Source organism: Apteryx mantelli, chromosome 22 (assembly GCF_036417845.1).
Source record: "Apteryx mantelli isolate bAptMan1 chromosome 22, bAptMan1.hap1, whole genome shotgun sequence".
NCBI lineage: Eukaryota > Metazoa > Chordata > Aves > Apterygiformes > Apterygidae > Apteryx > Apteryx mantelli.
The window spans coordinates 6967215-6986790 of record NC_089999.1 but is presented as its reverse complement, the minus strand read 5'-3'; the positions used below and the strand labels follow the sequence as shown (position 1 = coordinate 6986790).

The 19576-nt window shown below is 39.8% G+C and overlaps 1 protein-coding gene across 6 annotated transcripts in view; it reads right to left on the bottom strand.

Moving 5' to 3' along the window:
• Positions 1-19576, bottom strand: part of CUX1 (cut like homeobox 1) — a 280556-nt gene that overhangs the window by 215012 nt on the left and 45968 nt on the right. For all 6 annotated transcript variants that reach the window (XM_067309899.1, XM_067309895.1, XM_067309896.1 and 3 more), the window contains exon 2: positions 13209-13319. In XM_067309899.1, the coding sequence (XP_067166000.1) occupies positions 13209-13319 (111 nt within the window). The remainder of the gene's footprint in view (positions 1-13208; positions 13320-19576) is intronic.

Here is a 19576-nt window from a genome sequence, read left to right as displayed (position 1 = left end):
ACGAATTGGAGGATTAGAAGTGGCAGCTCTTTTGTGGAGTCTCCACGGCAGGTAAATTTAGTAGGCTACTTTAATTTCGCATCGTTTTAACTCCTGGCAATGTCCTGTGCATTGAATCTGACAGAGAGACAGAGTGTTTGAAGCTGTCATGGCTACATTTTAGTCTCCCAATTTCACAATCAGTGTTTGAATCTGCTGCTGCAACTCCGGATACAGAGATCAGAGACTTATCAAAGAGGCATCCATTTCAAAGACAAGCAGTAGCTTTTACTTCATTCCTTCAATGCTTATAATTCCTGAAAAAGAAGATGAGCACACCACAAAACAGGTCTGAAGTAAATCTCGCTATCGTCCGCAAACCTATTTTAGTATTAATTTTTAAAGGATCTATTTTGGGCTCATGTAAAATGTGTATGTTTAGCAGAGATAATCCTCTCAATAGGTGAGCTTAATATATTCCTCTCCCTGTAACTGAAAGCACATTTTTAAACAGGCTTATTGCTTTATCAAGCATTAATTAAAGAACTACTTCAACCAGTTACCTGATTTTTTTCTGACTAAAAATGTCTTCCCTTTCCTAACAAAGCATCACTTCATTTCCTTTACTGGTGCCCTTGCTTTAACTGCATGGATGAACCAAGCACACTGTAAGCAATAATATGTTTGCAATAAGGTAGAGCGTTTTAAAATTATATCTTGTCCTGGAAGGGATTTGCTGCATGGCTGCAGCATGCTATTATCCACATTCAGCTCTGGACTTTAAACTGAGTGTTAGTATTCCAGATCCCATCACCACGTACAAGGCGTCTCCCCCACCCGAACCTGCGGCTGGGTCCCCCGGGAGCAGGCTGGCAGGGCGCGGGAGCCCCTGCTCTGTAGCACGAGATGTCCCCACGGAGGGGCACGATATGCTGAACGGAGCAGGATGGCAAGGAGAGCAATCCTGTCAAAAGAGACAGGCTTAACTTTGTTGTTAATTCTTCCTTTCCAGCTAGAAATGCTTTTGCCTCTATATCGGCAACATGAAAGCCACTAAGGCTTTGCCCACTCCCAAGCAGCGAGCCCTGCACCGACTCCGATTGCTTTGTGCCAAAAAGCAAGACTCTGTTCCAGGGTTTTGATTGCTACAAAGTGCCAGAAGGATGTGCAAATCTGATCTAAATTCTCCAGCTTGGCTGGCCAAAGGAAGCTCTGCGCAGTCCCACACTGAGCACGGGAGAGCGTTTCAATACCGTCACACGATCCGCTATCCTGAAGGGCACTGCTGCGATTTGTGGTACCGCTCGATAAACTAACGCGGCTCCTGCTGGTGATGCAGGGCAAATGACTGCCATCCCAAGCCCACCTCTAGCTGCTCATTTTCACCACCAACCTGGCGATTATTTGCCCCGCTCAAGTTCTTCAGCTGTGCATCAGCAGGAGCTAGAGGCAAAGGGGGTAAATCAGCGACAGGTTCATTTGTCTGATCGTAAAACCTGGGATGCAGCACGGTCCCTGGAGCCGTGCTCAGCGAGCTAGCTGGGAAGGAAGCTGTACACTCGTGACAGCAAAGGGAACACATTAAGCCCCATTTGAGACCACGGCCAGAGCAGCAGACTTAGCAAAGTTACACTGCAGGTAGAGACATGCCCCAAAGTGCACCGAAAGTGCACGGGAGTTCAGCTCCTCGGCGCTCAAATCACTTCTGACAAACACGGCTGAGAAGTCTTAATGCATTTAGGCATTTTTAAAGAGCATTCCCAGCACAATCTTTCATTAACTAAAAGCATCATAGTTTCAAACGAGCTTTTAAAACTCCAAAACGTGCACAAGTCTCTGTTCTCTCAGACCAGTTCATTTATCAGCATTCGCTCTATACACAGCAATGTCTTCAGCGACATCCTGCTCATTACAAGGTTGGGTTTTTCCCCCTCCGCATTCAGACAAACTACGTAATCACAGGACAAGTACCTGAACATTTACCATTTCTGCTGGGCAGGATGCTGAGGAATTGGACACAAGCTGTATAATACTTTAAAGCACAGTTATTTATCCAGTAGGAAGCAAACTCAAAATATTTGGGAAAAAACAACAGATGTTTTCACAAGATGTGATGATGATATATCTACATTAGTCAATTTAAACAACTGGATTTTTTGTTTGTTTGTTTGCAAATGAACTGAAGCTGTCAGGTGATAGTTTCATTGCTCACTGTACTTCAGGGAATCAAAAGAAATGATACAAAACCAATTTTAATTAGAAGTGCATATGCTCATGCTCATTCTTAAGAGTTTTAATCCTAAGAGTTATAATCGGTGAACTAGTTAGATCCTCCAAATTAGGCCTGTTGCACACGTGCAACTCCTGCATTAAGGTAAGCGTACAAGACTACCAAAGCACGAGCATTTAATTAACTTTCAATTCAGTGTACTGGGGTCATGAGTCAGGGACAACCTAAGCAGCATATGTAGGAATATTTGATTTACGCACACTCTTCCGAGTTGCGAGCAGTAGCACCCTCCTAAAAACTCAGCCCTATCTTAACTGCTAAATATCGGTATAGTGTTACAGCTTCCAAGAATAACTTTTCAAAAAAAAAAAAAACAAAAAACCCCCCCCGCTATATATTCAATACATAAATAACCACCTCCGCAGTTATAAACAAGCAGAAATATAGCCATAAATAAGTATTAGTGCTTCAAAAATTGTGAAACCACAACTTTATGGTTTTTAAACACAGACAAGGTGGAAGCATGAATGGTAGCAATGTATTTCACATGAAAGCTTTCAAGTAGATGAGAAATAGAGTTAGAGGACTTGGAATCTCACTAACTACAGTTGCATTAAATTATTCCATCTGCAAGTCCATTAAAAATGTAAAGGGTTTTGTATGGCTTTTATATTTATTGGGTGGGTTTATTCTTATGCGAGTCATGCATATTTATTAACAGAGTCCAGATAATGGTTATTAATAAAACTTCTTTTATTTGCATACTGTCTTGATGCTGGCCTAAATATTTATAACATGACTATAAAAGAATCTTCAAAAAATTAACAACAGCAACAGGGATACATCACAACTTTACTTTTTGGTACTTCTTGATTACTTTTTCTTCTAAATGGAAAAAAACCTGGTACAACCATTTCTTTTTCAAGTCTAAAATATGCTAATTATTCCACAGATTTAAAACACAATTTCTGTTTAGGAACTAAGATGAGATCCAAAACTAAAACAAGCTAGTTTTTATATAATTAAGAAAATATATATATTTCTACACATAATTATGAACAGTAACAAAAGCTCAGTATTAAAACAGGTTCACTGAGTCCCTGGAATTGTGCCTGCCAACTAAAACACCTACTATGAATTTAGTAATGGGTTATGCAAACATAAATTACAAGGCCAGACATTTTAAAAGGAAAAAAAAGTTGATTTATTGTCACACTGGAGACACGGCAGGATAGAAGCACAATTTTATTTTTCCATATATTCATCAACACTGCAGATGTGTTAATGCAAAAAGAATTCTAAAATAAAAATTACTCTCAACTGCTCTAATTCTCATATGTCATTTAATTTACTTAAAAATGGTTACCAGGAAGCTGCTTTTTTTTGTTGCTGTTGTTAAGTGCGCAAAACATACTTAAAATTTGTGGAAGCAAAAATCATTCTAACAGCATATTACAAATATTTCTCCTCCTAAACTTTTGCCCCAACATTTCATCCAAAACTGACCATAAGAGAGCAATCCTGCAGAGAGTTTATTAAACGGAAGAGCTTACAAGTATAATCTGTAACCTAGTCATGCTGTTTGTGAGCATTTCCCCTTAACATATTAATCGTTTCTGCTCTCGTTTCAAGCAGATCCAACTTTTCACTTATGCACTGTCAGAACAATGAAAAGAATCTCCTGTAACTGGCAACTATTATTAAAGGAAAAATTCATGACAACATAATAATTTTAATGAGAACAACATGTTCCTTTAATTACACCTGAATGACTTTGAGGTGGTCCAGTGGATGAACCGGAGGAGATTTACAGCACATTTGTTCACAAAGTGAAAAGGAAAAGCACTAATTGAAGAGGTTTAATTATTTCTTCGTCTTGTAAATATAGCGAGGAAGGAAGCTCAGGCATCGTGCTTGCCTGTTATTTTTGTATGTTGAATCTTAAAAAAAGTCAACTGAATATTTAAATGGCTCAAATCAAATTTAGGAACTGAACTCCAGACTCGCTTTAAGAGTTCTCAGCCTTATTTTTGTGTGATCTATATATACATTCCCAGTCTTACACTTACCTTTATAAATAGCATAACACAGGGCATAAGAATGGCTGTTAATCGTCAGTACAGCAATGAGAAAAATCTCAGCTATTTCAACTAAGTGAATCCAAACATTTTCCCTTAAAAGCGACAGTCAGTGATGCACTCATTTAATCATGTTACTCTTCTTAATGCACATTTCTTTAAACTACAGCCATTCTTCAGGAGGAAAGATGACAAACGCCCTGTAAGACGGAGGGCTTTTTTCTTCACCTTCAAGCTCTGACCTTGCAAACGTACTCCTCTTAAACCCCCACTCCCCAACCTCCCCTACCCCGATCGCTCCTTCTGGCCATGGTCCAAATGGGTCACTCGTAGCAAGTTCAAGCAACAGCAAGTACGAGGCAAGGAAAAAGAAAATTTTGGTCTTAAATTGTTTCAAGAGAGGAATCTCTAAATATCTGCTTACAAGTGTGTTCCTTTGTAAACCACAGTAATGACAAAAAAAAAAAAAATCCACTATTCCCCTTTACTGTAATGGAATATACAGCACTCTTGACACTACTGAAATCTAATACCTGCAACTGATGTTGCTAGAAGAAAAATACATTCTTCACCTGTCAAGCATGTTTAAGCAGAAAAATGCTTAAACAGAACAAATATAAATTACTAAGAGCAAGTGACTTTAGAGCAATTAATTTCTTGACCCACTCTAACACGTTCAATTATAGCAGAGGTACCTCCTTCTTGAATATTTTTCAACTCTACAATAAAATAACATATATACTTTCAGTTTTAAAGAGAGGTTTTTGAAGGGCGCATATTGTAGAAAATTGATTTACAAATGTTTTTAGAGAAAAAAGTGCAGACAGGGACAGTAACTCAAAGTATCCTATATCACATGGGTTCAGAAAAACACGTTCCAAATGAAACTTTTCTGCCTAGTAACATAACAATCTGTGCTCCTTACTTCTGTGGCTAAAGGGAATTATTCTGCCAGACCTCAGAGCTTTACAAACGCTGCTGTTCAGGTACCCAGTTATACTGGAAACCCTGCACATCAATAATCTCAAAAAAAAAAAAAAAAAAAAAAAAAAAAGTGTATTCTGTACAAGCATCTTCTCAAAGTCCTGCTACCTCAGAATAATTCTGCAACGACCTGCCCCAGCTGCCTAGCTAGAACCTTTGCTGCCATCTTCTCCCTCCTGCAAAAGGTGAAATCGCCTGCTTTTGGACAAGAAACCAGCGCTGAAGATGGAGCAAATTCACTGAACCCAGGACACTAGTTGAATGGTTCAGTGAACAAACTGACCCCAGGCTTATGAAGGGAAAAAAAAATATTCACAACTGTACTGCAACAATCCTTCTTAAAGCTAAGTGTAACACTCTGAAAATTTAGCAGGTATGCAAGACAGACAAAAGATAACAAATAAGGGCTTACATGTGCTAAAAATGTTTATTTCTGGCTTGGATATGCTGTTCTCCAAAATACCGAGCTGCAGCAAGACTCACTGCTGGCATTAAGTAATGTGTGCACAGCAAACAGCAGGGGAAACACCATCTGCCAGAGACTCTGGCTTAGCTTGCCGTGGGTGACAAAGACGATTTTTTTTCTTTTAATAAAGTCTAGCAATTATAGTGGTGAGAATAGTCAATGCGCAGAAAAATGGAGGTCGGTTTTACGAGAATCCTAGAAAAATACAACTGTGAATTATAATTCTTTTATTGTCCCCTCACTTCCAATAAAGTGAAGAGGCAGCAAGAGATCATAATATGGAAAAGGCATGTCAGAAACACTGATGTTTTCCCCATTAACAATTAGTATATACAGAAGTCAAGCACATATTAAATAATGACAACGAAATTATTAAGAACTGTTGAATAATGGACCTCCAGGATAAGGTTAGATAGGAACTAACTGACTCCATAAGACTAGTTTTTAAATGACATTTTAAGACATGGAGCTACATTACACTAGTTTACTGCAAAAAGTTACAGAATAGTAATATACTATGTCATTTAGCTTTTGTAAAAACAAGCCCATGGAGCACAAATGATCATAAACATCATCTATATTGCAAACAGAACTCTTCAGAAAATGGTAATATCCGATTAAAAAAAAAATTAGATGGAGGATATGGCAGCTAAATACCATTATGCTAAAGGAGAGGTATTCGTATTAGTTTCAAACCTGCAAGGTAAGTCATAATTTTGATTTTTATAGAAGGAAATTATTATATTTTAAAGCAATACAGAAAGTATCTTATGTTTTTAACATCCTACTAAGGTTTGAAATACATAAAGACTCTTATAAATACAAAACAGAGAATTTAATAATAGAATTTAAAAAATCCTGAAAATTACATTTGAGTAATGGAAAATTAACAAAAAAGTCTCTTTTTGAACAAACTACTTATCTGCAAATTCGTTTCTTCCTACCAAAAGCTCATAAACTCTCCTTTTCAAAGTCATGGCAAGAGAAAAGAAAGGGAAAGAGAAAAAAAAGGGAGAACTTAAGCAGCATCTCTTGTCCTCATCTTTTTCTCTCAATACTTTAAGTAATACTTTAAGTAAGAAACGTGCTTTTTTTTTCTTTTTGCTTTTTTTTTCCTTCTTTATTTACTCCATGCCATGGACCGAGACATTTGCTATTTACAAGTCTTGGTAACTGTATTTAGCTATATACTACACTAGCTAACTTTTACATAACATGATTAACTTCATCCATATTCAGGATCCAAATTAAAAACAAAAACAAAACAAAAACCCCCAAAATCAGGACTGCTGGTGCTGCGGGGCAAGGGGAGGAAAGCCCATCCACGCGCCGCGTATTCTCAGGCACATTGGGGAAATGAAAAAAAAAAAGGAGTAGAACAACCCAGCTCTAGATGGCAGCAAATCAATAGTCACCCCTATGTACACGGAAACCGAGAGCATCCACTGCTTCCAGACCCAGGCTGGGCATTTTCTGTAGTTCTTCCAGGCACGTTATTATTTGCACTTTGCTGCACACACCAGACCGAAGCTGACTGCGGAGCGGTGTTAGGAATCAGCTACAATTCACTACCCAACAACTAGAAGACCCTACAATAACTAATTCAACTAATTGATTTAATATTCTATTTATTTATTTATTTACCTTAAGTTGATTATCTTTTGCTGTAGAGACTGGGCAATTCAATAGACTGATCCAGAAACACTGGAGAGTAAGAGTTTAAGAATTTTATATTTTAAAAAACCTGAGCCTTCACTTAATAACTGTGTTCATTTCCTTTACTAAGTTACGATTGTAACTTTAATGTTGTTTTTTGAAAAAAAAAAAAAAAAAAAAAGAGGCATGAAACTAAAGAATACATCCCTCTAATATGTAATGTCATGAAGAAAACTACTACTTCTGTAACAGAAAATTCCATAAGCCCGTCCTGCTTTCTCCCTGGCGGCAGCGGCTCTGCGGAAGCGCCACCAGCGCGCGCCCCGGCTGACGGGGACGGCCCAGTGCCGAGCGGCACCGCAGGTTTTCAGCGGCAACGGCAGCGTCCCACGCCAGCGCTCGTCCTTACTCACACGAGCGTCCGGGGTCAGCAGGAGCCACTGCGATCAGTTAGCGTTAAGACACTGTTCACAGGCTCATTTATTTTGCTTTCTGGCACCTTCCGCTATTCCATTTTCCGGACCGCTTTGAAGCTATTTCCTTGGAGAATGTACTTATGCCGCCTACTTTTAAAGGTTCCCCTGTGTCCTTCCACAATTCTGTCGATCCAACCTGGAATTGGCTTTACAAAACACAGATGTCACTTTTAGCATTTAAAGGTAATCGTGACTTCCCGAATCTCCCCGGTAAGAGTACACTGGAACCTGGAAGCAGTGGAAGGAGCCGCAGGGAACCAGCGGTTCAACTTCTCATCGGAAAAGCCCAGTGACCAAAGCCCGAGCCTGCCGAGCGCGCGCCGATACCCAGGAGGGGGCCGTGCGCAGGCCGCCAAGTCTGACCGATTTCATAGCGCTCGTGCTCTCCTAGCAGAAAACTAGTATTTTATTTTATTTCCCCCAAACAGCTGGCCCAGACCTCTCAGGCTCATCTTTTTTCTTGCGCTCAGTGTATCTGGTAAGCCTGATGATAACCCCTAAACAGCAAACAGCTTACTACAACATCTTACGAAATGTAGAAACTTAAAATACATAACAATGCGTAATAATAAATACATAAACTTTCAGCTGCGAAGCAGAAACTCGGGCAAACAAGCCTAGCCTCTCCAGAGGCCGTGTACTTGAAGGAACATAGTTCAGCAACTCTCTAGCTTACGTGGCTAAATCATCAACGCTAAAACTGTTTTCAATTACAATCTGAATAAAAAACAGGCTAAACTGTTTTTTCAGGTGTTTACAAGATGCTTTGAACAAGTAAAAAATAACTTTCTGATTTTAATTTCTTCACATGAAGTGTAATCAGGCAAATAATGTCAGCTAATCTTCATGATCTCCTCTTACAAAGGTTGATGCAGAACTTTGTTCATCCTTATCCAGTCCTCAAGGACTCCCGAGTCTGCTGTTTTCCAGGTCTAAAGCTGGAAGGAACCGCCTGCTCCACTTTCAAATTGTTTCCCCACATTTCATCAGCATACATGCCAATACCCAGGCCCGGTCACTGCAAATCTGATAACTGCAAGACGTACTTCAGCAAGGGAAAAATAATCTTTTATTCAAAGAACTAAAAAAAGGGGGTTGTATCTGCAATGCACTGTTGTCCTCACTGTCCTACACTTTGTTGTGGAAACCAAAATCAAATGTGCCTTGTCACGTAATGATTTCAGCTTGGTAGTTATACAGCATCCAACAGAAACCATAAGGGAAACTCGAACATCGTTACCAGTCTTTTGGACCCGTAAAGCTTATTTTCTCTTCCAGACATTTGAAGATAGAGAGATGGAAGGAAAGCAATGGAGACTGAGAGGTTAAACTGGGTTAAATATTATCATCTCCCATCCCCAGAGCATTTAACAAATAGCACTTATTTGCAGAGTCTAGGCTTACTCAGTTATTTGTTTTTTTGATATTTTTCACTGTTGTTGTGAACTAGCTTAAACGTACACACTGACTGAAGCAGTAGATAACCTTTCCAACATTTAAAACAGAAAGAGGTAAGCAAAAGTAGTTACTCAACTAGAAATTCGTGTAGAAACCAAGAGAAAATTATCAGCATTAGGAAGTACCTTTGCTTTGTGCCAAAAATTATTAATCTGTGCAACCAGAATTATTTAGAGAGACTAAAAAAAAAAAAAAACCACCCTCAAAGATGATTACTCAAACACTTTTTGTGTATTCACACCAGAATCGGCATAGGAGGACATCATGAATGAGATCAAGAATTTCAAAATAAAAATACATGAAAAGTATCATATTGGAGAGAAGGCTGCATTAATCTCATTCCCTACAATATTCTGCAATTACTCACAATAGGTCAGGAATTATCACTATAAGAAAATAATGTCATGCAGGGTGGCAATTCACATGAAATATTTTGAGATGTCTTCCAAATAGCTGTTAAGTAAAATTGATGTTTCAAGTGATCTCATGACTAGCTATTAGCCTTCCTCAGTAGCTGGCTCACGATAAAACAAATTGAGCCTGAAAATACCCCAAACACTTCTCCAGGAAGCAGGTCTGATATGACCTCTTAAAAGCTGTGAGGGGGTAAAAAGTATTTGTGGAGTAACAGGAATTAAGAAATCTTTCTTTAAAAGTTCCTGCATTTAAAACCAATGCCTAATTCTCTGTTCCCCAAATTCCCCACCTACAAGATGCTTCTTCCAAAATTTGTCTCCCAGTATGCTGAATCAGAAATAGTACTCTAATATTTAAGTATCAAGCTCCATAGTCATCCATATAACCATGAAAATATTACTGTATCTTTTTCAGCAATTTGACAATTGGCGAAGAAAGCAGAAATGACCCAAATAGACCTGTCACATCTTTTAAAATTGGTCTTCAGAAACAGAAGCATAAATATCCTCAGTTTCATCAGTAGTTTTTCAGACTCTTTTCCTGCTAAACACCAGATTGCTTATAGCAGATATCAGGGAAAGTCCAAGGACATCCCCGACAGCAATGGATAGGAAACTTAAGGCAATTGACACTTGTCTCGTGATTTATGGGGAGGGAACACAGCTGAGGGAAAGAGATGCTCTAACAGACTAAACCACTCCTGCACCGACAGCAACGCATACAAAACAAGAAACGAGACAGAAAGTAGAATTCTGAAACATATCATTACATTTAACAATTCCATCCGTATTTGTTATGCCAAGAAAGATGCTCCTTCAGCTTGGAGATTTAGCTTAAATTGCGTACTGGGTTACTTCTTTATCTACAGAATGATTCTGCACGCACGCTCGTTTTCTATTACAGACCTCTTTCTTCAATGTTAACAAGAGTGTGTTTCAAGTTTTAGTAACATAAATGGATCGGTTTGGAAACGCCAGTGCTCACAATGGTTACGTGTCCACCTCAAGGATGTTTTCACCATACTAGATAGGTTTTCAGACAAATCTGCAGTTTTGGAAAAAAACTGGTGGAGTTGTTATAGTCCTGCCTTCTAATTTTCTCCTGTCCTCCAAAGTTGCCTAAGTGTCAAGAATTATTCGCAGACTTCCCTTTCTATTTAGGAGGGCAGAAAACAGCTGCAGACAAACACAGAGGTGCACAATCTGTAGCTTTTGTGTAAAGAGGAATCCTAGTGAAGTTTTCCAGCAAGTAGAGTTTGACACTGTCCCACTCATTCTCGTGGTACTTCAGTTTTATTCACACCCACTTCTACCGCACCCATCACCTTAGACAGGAGAGGGCGGCCCTATCAGATCTTGCATGTCTGAGCTACTTCCTCCACGTCTCTGGGAGCAACAACTGCGTATCAAGTCTGTTACTCTTGGTTACTCTTACCATTAAGATACTTCCTTCTTTTTCTTTTTTTTTTTGATCCTATTTTAATTTTTTAATTCTGCCAAAGAAAGTAGGAGAGGAATTAGATTGTGTTGCTGCTCAGAAACAGAGCTGCAGAATGCACACCCCAGCCAAGAGAGGAAAGAGGGAGAAAGAATACCAAAAATCCATGCAAGCTCATAAAGGAATGTGATTTCATAGCAGTCTCGGGACAAGATCAAGATGTAGAATCTAGTACAGATCCAATTTCCCTAAATGCTAGGGATATTTTGAGCCATTGTTTTGAACGTAGACTCTGAATGAATACAACACCTCTATTTTCTTCCAAAATACTGTATGGAAAGCTTCAGAACTGTATTTTATAAAAATATTTTTTAAACCTAATCACCAAATGATTTAACAGTGGGGGCCATTCACTTACTTCCCTATCTTGCTTATTCACTGGAGAGAACAAATTGCATATTGTTTTCCTACTGTATCTGCTGAAGGAACTATACAGAGTATATAATTTTCTTTTGCGTATCAACTCCCACTGAGTTTACCAAGGTCCTCTCACAGTGCACTTAAAAGTACGTGTTGGGTATTTTTTCCCCCCCAGTAACCTTCTGTTCCATAAAAATAAAGTTGTCACGAAGTAAAGAAATCATCCTGAAACAAATCTGTAAATATGCTATCAGCTAGGAGCAGGCAGTTACATTCGCATTCTGAAGAACCCATCATTTTCCTTATAGAAGGAAAGGAGAGAAAAGCTCAAATGAGTTTTTCAGAATGAACTTAAAGTTTCTAACAAGCAATTTGAAAATGTGTCCCCAGGAATCTATTTACTTCCTGCATTTTGTACAATTTCTTCTACCTTCCGTGTTCTTTTGGTTCTCTCCCTCCCCATGGTTTGCTTTCTTTTGCCAAGGGAATCAATTCCTCACCCTCCTAGAGCCGCTACATTTGCTCTCCATTTTCCTTTATGCCTTTTTTAAAGCTGTTCCTGTTCTTTCCAGGTGCAGTCCCCAAATTGTCTCTTTTTCAAACCAATAGAACTGACTTCTGTCCCAGGGAGCCTCCTCAGGCATCGGTTAAACAATCCCACTTCCGCCAGCATCTCTCCTGCTGCACCAACAGGAAGCAGAGCAGCATCTGCTACTTGAGAAGCAGCAATAAAGGTTAGAAAAGCTGCCTACTGCTTCTCTCCCAGGAAGATACTTGGAAGGAAATGATACTTGTGTATCAGTTATCTGGAAGGGGCTTTGGAAACCACAGAACATTCCTAGATGAACAGATTGCTGGCAATCATCAGGGGAAAAAAAAAGAGAGGAGGAAAAAGAAAAAAAAGCATTGCTGGGCATTCATTACGGTTAATAAAATGAGTTCATATTTATTTCCTATATAATTAGGCATGCATGTGCAGAGATGCACATGCTGCATATCCTACCATGAGCATGTAAATTTTTAAATACTATCAGCTTCCTATATGCAAAATTCACCTTTCCGGAGCTTGACTAGCATTGGTTCTGACACCTTGCACATGCCACCTGGTAGCATGTGATGCACGTCCTCCAAGAGGAGTTTTCTAAAGAGCTCAGCACTGACCTTGTTGCATTACCAGTAGAATCAACAGGAAAACTTAATTTGATTTTTGGTGGAAAAATGAGCATTTTTGAAGTTATGCCCTTGATGTATTTATTTAGGCAGTGAAATGTCAGTTCCTACGTGCAAGTAGAAAGAGCATTTGGATTACTAAACAAAAATTCTTTGCTGTTCTCCAGGTTTTAGATTATTATGAAATTTAGATCAACCTCTTTGAAGTCTAATGTTCATACCTCCTCCTAAATAGTCAGCTCATATTTTATCAATTACAGAATGCAAAAGCTTTCTGGGGAGAGAAGCCAAAGATAAGCAGTTGTGGTTAAGATAGTGGATTTAGCAGTATGTACAAGAAAATCATGGAAACAAACCATTAAGTAAAAACTTAAATGGGCCTAGTAACATAAACTATTTCAAGAAACTCAAAGGACTGAAAAAGCTTTTCTTCTCACCTCTGGAGTGTTTTTCTTGAACTCGCGACTTTGCTCAATAAGTTTTTTCCTAGACTGCTCACTTTCATCTTGCCGGTTAGCCAATATTGTTGCTGTGGCATCAAGCTCCCTCTGTCAAGAAAAAGAAAAAAAAAAAAGAAAAGCAACTACAGTTAGAGCCCTGTTCATCACAGAAATAAAAATATGCTTATGCATACATCATCTTGTTGAGAATATGGAGATGCCTGGATTATAAAGCAATACAAAGCACCAAGCTTCCAGAAATCACACCTTCTGAGAGCCATTAAATGAAGTGGACAACCGTTTCGATTCCATCTTGAGACCAAATTATCACCATTTTTCTCAAAAGCATTCATGGCTTTACCGCAACGTTAACACAGGACGGCAGCAGTGGCATGCAAGAGACATCTCCCTATGATCCTCAGATCCAATGAAGGTTACAGAGCTCCAACAAGTTCAAGCCAGGTCTATTTTTACCTGACTACCTTCTGAAGATACTGGCTTCTTACTTTCTGAGTTACTCTGAGAAAGAAAAACCATGACCAACTCAAATACTGGTTCAACCTACACTGGCTATACTTCGGTCACTCTCAATTTTAAATTACATATTGTATATAATTCTATACTGATATTCCAATGCTTCTTCTATTTACATCTTTCCCTGTTTGAATACTAAATTATCTTTTCCTCTTATTAGAATCTGTTGCCCTAGATATTATTAGTAGATCTCTCCACTTACAGTTTCTTCCCACAAAAGTATGTATTTTTAATCGTCTGATGAATGCCAGATTAACTTCCAATGGCTTCTGCTAGGCAGAACTACAAACTCAGCTCACTGACTGCAGCCTAGCTTTATCTAAGCAACTTCAGTGCGTTATCCCAATTTCTTCTTTACTCAGTACTGTGCTTCCAAACGTCACCATAATAGATTGAACGGGTCACTTCTCAGCGCGCGAAGCAACAACAGGCAATCTTCAGTGCCAGCTTGTTCCCTTTTTGCAGTATTTCCTTATAACAGGAAAACAATAAAAGCTAAATCCTCCACTCAACTAGGTACATCATTCCCCAGATCAGTGGGAGTTATAACCAAGAATCAATGAGAAACATTTGGCACTGTTTTCCCCCTTATTCATTTGAAGTTAAAAAAAAAAGAGGCTTTGGATAAGGAAATTGAAAAGCGAGACCAACAACTTGCTAGAGAAAGACATAACGCAGGTCTTCTCCCGGGCTATCTTCATGCCGTTACCCCGCCCGTGCACCCCAGACCTGCACTCGAAACCCCAGTCATGTCCCCAATAAAACCGGCATCGCTGGCATGTGCTTCTAACACAAAAATCTGCAAAGGACGACACTGAAAACCCAAACCCGGGACCTCCTGTCAGGTTTAACTCCAGCTCTCCAGTAGTCAGCCAACACATGCACCCCGGTATAGGGGAAGAAAACAGGAAAACAATCCACTTGCTCCTAATAGATACTTTTACAGATTTCTTACAAGTAGCCCACAGACACCAGATGTCCATGGGACACCTGCTAAAGCCCCTGTTCTGCAAGTTTTTAAAAAAGCACGTACAGGACTAGCAGGTAAAAGGTACTGCAGTCCCAGAACTTTTTTCACAGAGTATCTGGAAAGAAGTCTAGTTCCAAACAGTTAGTTATGTTTTTGCATGGGTAAACGCTGTAACTTTCAGTTGTTTCTGTGCCGGGATGGATGTGCATGTGGGTTACATGACACTAAGTCTGACCTCCGGAGAAAGGAGGAAAAAAAGATTCCTTCTGCAGTTTCCCACTCAAAAGGATCAGGGTTTTATTACCACAAAATTAAGAGATATGCAAAGGTTTTTCTAATAAATATATAGACCACAGTTATCTTAATCCTCGGAAATGAGCTAAATATGACAAATGGATTCTAGGCTAGGCAGCATGCTGGAGCCAGTGACCTAAATATTGCCACTGTAATGCTTAAAAAACCCGGTATTTCTGACTTTGAGGAAAAAAAATAGGGCAATATGTCCACCAGATCTTGGTTTGGAATTCTGTAACATATGTGAAATCTATTGCAGAAAAGTGGGAAATACTTAACAGTTGGATAAACCACATTTGAAATTCATCCCAGCTAAGTTTATGCAAGAAAAAAGAGCAACAGAAACCAATGTGGTTAAGCAGTACTATAAAGAGCAATATAACGGCTAAGCAGAAGGCTTTTAAAAAATATAAACAATCTGGTACGGCCGGCAACTTGGAAAACTATATTTAAAAAGGAAGCACACATTTAAAGCAAAGCAAAGAAAAAACAAATCATGAAATAAGAGGGAATTTAAGTAGACCAAAGAATCAAATGCTTGTTGTACGCTATAGAGCGCTAGCAGTGAGCCTTAAAACTGGAAAAGTAGATTTTTAAAGACCTTTACTTCCAAGTTTAGAGACAGGAAAGAAAAAGAAGAACTGATTCAAGCAAAGATCCTATTCTGTACTATTATGAACAGAAGAGTTGGGTGGCAAATGAAGAATAGTTTCCTTCTTGCCCTGACTGCTTCACCGATACCAGCACCAGTACTGATACCCGGTACATTCGCTGCGAACTCCTTCCTGCTCCTTTCTGAACTCCTGGGACATTTCTCACTACAAAACATTTTTATACATACAGACACAGACAAGGAAAAATGCAAGCATGCAACTAAACTGGTTTAACCCAGTGGATAGATGATACAGTGTACTGAGGTCCAAAAGCGCAAGGTCTTGTCCAGTATTTATGAACAGGTTCAGTTCGACGCAATTCCAATAGTAGAACAGTAAAATATCCAGCCCTCTATATAAGACCTGATATTAAACTAGATATTAAGTCTTCAAGTTATGTCATGGCTGACAAGCCCCAAATCAAAACCATTTGAAAATCACTAGTTTGTTCTCCCTTACTTGATCTGAACCACTTACATGACATGTTTATTTAAACATAACAATAGATAAAGGATTACAACCAACAAGCATTAATGGAAGATTTTTCACAATATGTGTCTTAATCTCACAAGAGACCACAATTACTGGAAAAACTCTAATAGCCAATGCATTATTTTTGCAAGCAAGCACATATTAAAAGGATAAGTAGTATTTACTCAGGTTCGAGATCTCCAAGTTGGGCATAACGCACAGAGGGACAGACTCTTCCCAAGCCTGGCAACCATTCCTTAAAGTAGCCACTAAGTAAAAGGAGAGAGATGTAATACTATATAGACAGAAGTGTTTTGGAGAGTCCTTTAGAGAGTAACAAAAATAGAGAACGTGTCTCAGTATCATTCTCCACATCTTGGAGATCAAAAAGGTTCAAATGAGAAGCTAACAGGAACCAAGGCTCAAAGGTGTGCGAGTGGTGACCTGACTCCAGGAAGAATTCAGAGCCTACAATCTTTAGTTCCACGGATTCAAAACTGGTAACAAACTTTCTGGCCAGGAATAGCCATTTTTCAATTGTCCGTGCAAAAAATGAGTCAGGATTTGGAACGCATTTTGGAATAAGAAGCGAGAACAAGCCAGACTGTTATCCTTCTCATTTCTTTCTCCTTGCCCTGAAGTCCCATCAATTCAAGGCAGACTGAACAAGCAATTTGGGAAGCTCACATTGCTTAAGCCCTGGATAACTAAAGAACTCTCTCTCCAGAGTTTCTGCTTTGATCCATTCCAACAAATTTATTGGGGGTGGGAGGGAGGCAGTGGGAAGAGAGGAGACAAGAAAGTCTTATGCTCTTAAGCACAGGAGTCATTAAAAGCAATCCTCAAAAGCAAACGTTAAAAGGTTTCTTTCATGCTGTATAAAAAAAAAAAAAAAAAAAAAAATCTAAAACTAAGGGGTCAATCTGCCATCCACTGTAACCACAATCAACTCAAAGCAAACTTGTCTTCCTTGAACGCAGCTACCGTAGATTTCCCAGCAGCAGCTTCACCACCTCCATTAGGCACCGCCAGGGCCATCCCTGCCCACTGCGCCTCCGTCACCCTCGCTGTGCCGGAAACCGGTCAGCACCGCACAGCTGCACAGCGAGCCCGGCAGGAAAGCGATCCTGCTAAAACTCACAGGCCACCTTCTTTCAGTTAAATCAGTTCCCAGTTGGGGCTCACTTTGAAGTGCTGGTCCCACTGCAAAACGGAGGTGAGAAAACACAGCTGGCAGCAAGGAGACACTGGTGGGATCCCCCCTTTGGGCACCCACCCGCAAATTGAGCTGAAGCAATTACGAAACTCTGTGGGTACATTTCATTATTGTTTTCTTTTAAGGTGCCATTTTGTTCCCCTATAAGATGGGCACCTGGATAACTACCTAGCCGGCAGGCTGCCTGCAAATCTACACCACACCAACAACTGCCAGGTTTAACACACCGCCTCTTCCTTCCCTTTTGATAAGAGGGAGCTTCACGCTAGCCCTTCTGCCTCCTTAGCCCAAGGCACCCCCTGCCAGCAGGCGGCTGGCATCTCTCAAGAGAGTCCCGTGGCACTCCACTCGGGAAAATGATTCTAAATAAAAATGGGAGTTTCTTGGCCATTTTTAAGTTTATAAAAGTCTCTGGTCCCCCACCCACATTTCCAAAAGGTGAAAAAAATCAAGAATATATATAAGCCAACAAAACTACAGCGCCAAGGATCTACTCACACCTCCCCTACTCTTTGCTTTTCTCACCCCTCTTCCCCAGACATGCAAGTGCAACTGGAGCAAGAAAAGAATTGAGCTGAAGAGAGGCAAAGCCAGAGGCAAGAACAATATACTACGCTGCGGACACTCTGGAAGGAGAGAGGGGATAAGAGAAAGGATATATAGAAAACATGAATCTGGAAGTGTGACGGAGGGAAAGGTATACACAATATACCTTTCATACTTTCATATCCTCAGCAATGCATCACTATCACTAGAAGGGAAGAGAGGCAATAGGAAATTACATTCATCACCTCTTTGTCTGAAAAGGTGCAACGGAGGCAAAGAAATACAGTCCCCAATCTCCTCCTCTGCTGGCAAGAGACAGGCCCAGAGAGAAGCTGCCTGCAGCACCAGCAGCCAGCAAACAGGAGGTTATTGGCCTTGCTTCTCTGCAGCGAGCCCCAACCAGTTTCTCTGTAGCCACGTTTCATTCTACAAAGTTAGTATAAATGGAATAAATACATAAGCAACATCATAAAAGTATTTCTCTACATTTTGTCCCACTCCGTTAAGATGTCCAACTCTAACACTAATCCTCTAAGTGTTTGTCCATGCAATCACTGTCTGTCTCAGGACTCCCACCAAGCTCAGCTGGAGACATTTATAACTGCTGTGGCCACTGCCCCGACACAGGTATTTCAGGACTATGGCAGGGGAACCAAGTAATCAACATGTTTCTGCATCCTGATGCCCCCAAAGTGCCCCATAATCTGTTATTACTAGGATTCTATTTCTGCTTAGAACCGGGATTTACTTATCCTGCATAGAGTTATAAAAAGTTGTAGTAATCGCCTACAAGCGCCGTGATGTAACTGTATCCCCAAATTTTGTTATTCGCCCATTTTGAAATGCTGAATCCAAACTGCATTTACCACAAAGCTCCTCGTCTGTGGCAAGAAACATGTATCAAAACTGTAACTCGGACTCACTTTCTGCTGGTGAGTTCTTTTAGCCAGGGAAGCAATGCCTCCTAAGCACACGGTATGCCTTCAAGAGCCTAAAGCACGGCTGCAGATGTTAACAACACATTTTCACCATAAACCTCATTTTACTTATTATAAGGATACATTAACTCCATAGACACAAATCACAACTGTATCACAAATTTTCTACCAGTAAAATACACTAGCAACCATTTCCACTGAAATCTCATATCTATGTATTTAAGGTATTTCCCTTTATCATCATTTTAATCAGTTACTCAGTCTACACGATAATCTGCTACTGAAAGGAGTATTCAGTAGTCTCATTTTTGTTTTCATCCTCTATCAGGATTGCATGGCAGATCTATCGGAGCTCTCAATGCAGCTCTTTGCAATTTTTAATTTCCTATTAAAGGAAAACGAGAAGGAAAATTTCTCCGTGCAGTGACAATACCAACATACAAGTGCCTGGCATAAACCTGCATACCCACATCCCACTTCTCTTAGGGAAGTTTTACATTTCACTAGCTGACACATTGGGTAATCCGCCCTTCAGTATTTAAAACCCCGACGTTCTTGACTGTTCAGAATCCTCCACAGTTATTACAGAAATACTGCAGAAACAGTAAACTGCCGTGTGATCTCGAGGTGCTTCTCTGGAGAAACAACCATGCACGCTCGCTCGATGGAGCTCTAGATTACCGCCAGGGAAGAAACCACAAAGCTGACGTTTGGAAATGCATACTTTTTGTTAACGTTCCTGC